The sequence below is a fragment of the Peromyscus eremicus genome, chromosome 3 (assembly GCF_949786415.1).
Source record: "Peromyscus eremicus chromosome 3, PerEre_H2_v1, whole genome shotgun sequence".
Taxonomy (NCBI): Eukaryota; Metazoa; Chordata; class Mammalia; order Rodentia; family Cricetidae; genus Peromyscus; species Peromyscus eremicus.
In genome coordinates, this window is record NC_081418.1 from 81,309,816 (window position 1) to 81,312,934 (window position 3,119).

Below are 3,119 nucleotides of genomic sequence, written 5' to 3' on the forward strand. Positions count from 1 at the left end.
TCCACTTCAGCAAGCCTAAAAAAGATAATCCCTTACAATCCTGACTACATATACATGCTATCTGTAAATATCTCACAAGTGTATAGACCTTTGTCTAATTGCTTACTGAAGGTCCTGTCAAGTTGACAATCACTAGTAACCATCAATTCTGGTAAAATCCAGCACAGAGATCCAACCTTAAGAACTTAGTGGCTTTGTGACAGCAGAATCAGGGATCCATTGCTAAGGCTAATACAACCTGGGCCTACTCCCTGCCATCTGGTCTGTTTGACTATTTCAGAGGCAGTGAGTATAGGACAGATTTCACTCTCTTCTTTAGGAGGCAGGAGAGTTACCAAAAATCACTGTCAGCAGTGTACAGAATCACTCCCATGGTGCTCCCCCTTGGGGGAAAAAGCTCTTACCCAGGTAAGGAATCAGGGAGTCTTTGCCTCAACAGCTTTTTCTTCTGCTCACACATGGTTCTTCCTTCCTGTGTCAAGTTCATGGTGCTGAGTTATTTTGTGACTGGCTGACTAAATATTAATCTAGTACTAAGAAACTGAGCCTGTCTAAGATTTCTGCACTATTTATTAAGCAACACAGTAGGAAGATACACAAATCTCAAGACTACTGATTATTATACAGTAGGTATTTTAGAGTATCTTAAGAAGTAGTTGGATTTTATTATAAGGTAGCTATGCTCACTACTGTACCATGGACACATATTTTCTCAGGAAGGTATAATCCAGAAACAAAATTATTTATTACTTCATCCACTCTAGGGGCCATTGGTAAAGGGAAGTTGAATGTTTCTGGATTTCTCTTCATATTTGCATCTACTATTATGGAGGTGTGGTAGGAATTAAGTTTCTAAATGCTCTGCAAAATAATGATTTGTGTGTTTTGGGTTGAGGGGAATTGTCAACCTCCTTTTATTATCCACCGAAAGTGTCCTGAATAAAGCTTCCCCTAGATACTGGGGCTATTATGTGAGAATGCAGAACTGTCTTCCAAGTGTCAGTGATCAAAGAGAGGCACAGATGCAGCTGGTACATATCAGCAGAAAGAGAGGGAAATGAAGAGGCAGAGAAACCAGCATTCCTATTAATCCAGCCAAAAGTGGAAGTGTGGTACTTCTGATGGGGAATGTGTCCTGTATCATGAAGAAGCTGCTTTATAACTAGGCGTTTGTTCACACCCATCACTCAAGTCCAGATCCCTGGAAAGTCAGCAAGGTTAGGCCTAGGCTGCCACACTGTCTGGCCTTTCATAGTAATGTTTCTAAGAAACCCCAATGTTCCAAATCTCAGCACAGGAGAACTGAATACTGAACTGATTCTACTTCTCCTGCTGATAATTAAGAATGAATGGCCAAAACAAAGTTTGAGTGTGAGATGCATGATACACAAATGTTGGTGTTATGAAGATGCACAAAGATTTCTGCATCTTAGGTTGCTTGTAGACTGAGACACACATGTAGACAGTGAGGCTGATGCCTGAATCAGGATGTCTCTAGTTTCTGTTCAAGAGTGGAAGGTGAAAATATCATTTGTAATACACAGCAGAGCCATGTATTGAGTAGTAGTGTTTTCTGTTACAGTGTTCAAGTCTGTCATTACTAGTAAATCCTTCATGCTGAGGAATTGTGGGACATAGTAAGAAAAGGCAGTAAACTGACCATATATAGAGGATCCCAAACTAAGAAAAAGGTGCAGCTCATGCAGTGTGTGTGCATAACAGTACCTCGATCTTCAGATGGAGTCAGAAATCCAAGTGACACATGTAGTTAGGATGAAGGTGTTAGGTATATCAATGTGTATTCCTTATTTTGTACTTTAGTAAACATAGTTAAGGCTCTTAAGTCTTTTTTTAATTCTTAAAAAATGATCCAGATAACAAATTATCTTTGAATTTAATGTAATGACTACAGCAAATGAACACAACCTCCTGAAGAAAGGTACATACTATTTTTTAAGCAATAGGAACTATTTCAGTGAGTTAAAGATTTAATAGTCCCTCCTCTGTTGTATCCTGACAGAAGAATATTCTTCTATACTACCCACAATATATCTTTGAAATGTATGATTCAAAATAGATCTTATGTATAGTAGAAATTTTCAAATGACCTCCAAAATATTATTTATAATTTTTAAAAAGAAATGCATTCTCTGAAGGTATATGTGTGGTCTTACTTCAGGTATCTGGGGACACAGGACTTGTGCTCAGTTACTGAGATAAGTAAGCCTTGCAGCTGTGCCCATCCTATCTGGTTTCCAGTGATTTGCATGCACTCACTGCATAGCCTTCAGGACTTCTTCATATACCAGTCACACCCTGTACAGTTGTCAGTGCAGTCAGGACTCGGCATGGACATGAGGGCCCCTGCTCAGCTCCTTGGGCTCCTGCTGCTCTGGTTACCAGGTTAAAAAAAAACTAAAATAGAAATTTTACTGTTACACTGTGATTAGTGTTGATTGGCATTTTGGGGCAGTCCTTTCCTATCATGCTTAACTATGTTCAAATTTATTATGTCTCCACTCCTAGGTGCCAGATGTGACATCCAAATGACCCAGTCTCCAACCTCCCTGTCTGCCTCTCTGGGAGACAGAGTCACTATCACTTGCCAGTCTAGTCAGGATATAGGCTATGCTTTAAACTGGTTTCAGCAGAAACCAGGAAAAGCTCCTAAGCTTCTGATTTATGATGCAGATAGCTTGGCAAATGGGATCCCATCGAGGTTCAGTGGCAGCGGGTCTGGGACAGATTATTCTCTCACCATCAGCAGCCTGCAGTCTGAAGATATTACAACTTATTACTGTCTACAGTATAATCAGCTTCCTCCCACAGTGATACAAGTCATAACATAAACCTCTTGGAAACAGAAGTGAGAGGCTAGCTGCCCCAGCTCCTCCTCATGAGTCACCCTCTGAAACTTTATCAGATTGTCACAGGATTTTTCAAAGCTAATAGAGAGTCATTTGATTTTGTGAACTAATATTTTGTAATTTTATTGAACTAAAGAGAGGCTAAATGGCCCTCTCTGTACCATCCCTGTCTTTCTTCCTCTTCATCTCCAGCACTTAAGAGTATCTATGCTGCCGGGCGGTGGTGGCGCACGCCTTTAATCCCAGCACTCG

At 40.3% G+C, this 3,119-nt stretch overlaps 1 gene segment (V, D, J or C); it reads left to right on the forward strand.

Moving 5' to 3' along the window:
- Positions 1-2,348: 2,348 nt before the first annotated feature.
- LOC131906340 (immunoglobulin kappa variable 1D-33-like) lies at positions 2,349-2,849 on the forward strand. The segment is given in 2 exon segments: positions 2,349-2,403; positions 2,527-2,849. Coding segments are annotated over 2 exon segments (378 nt in total).
- The last annotated feature ends 270 nt before the right edge of the window (positions 2,850-3,119 follow it).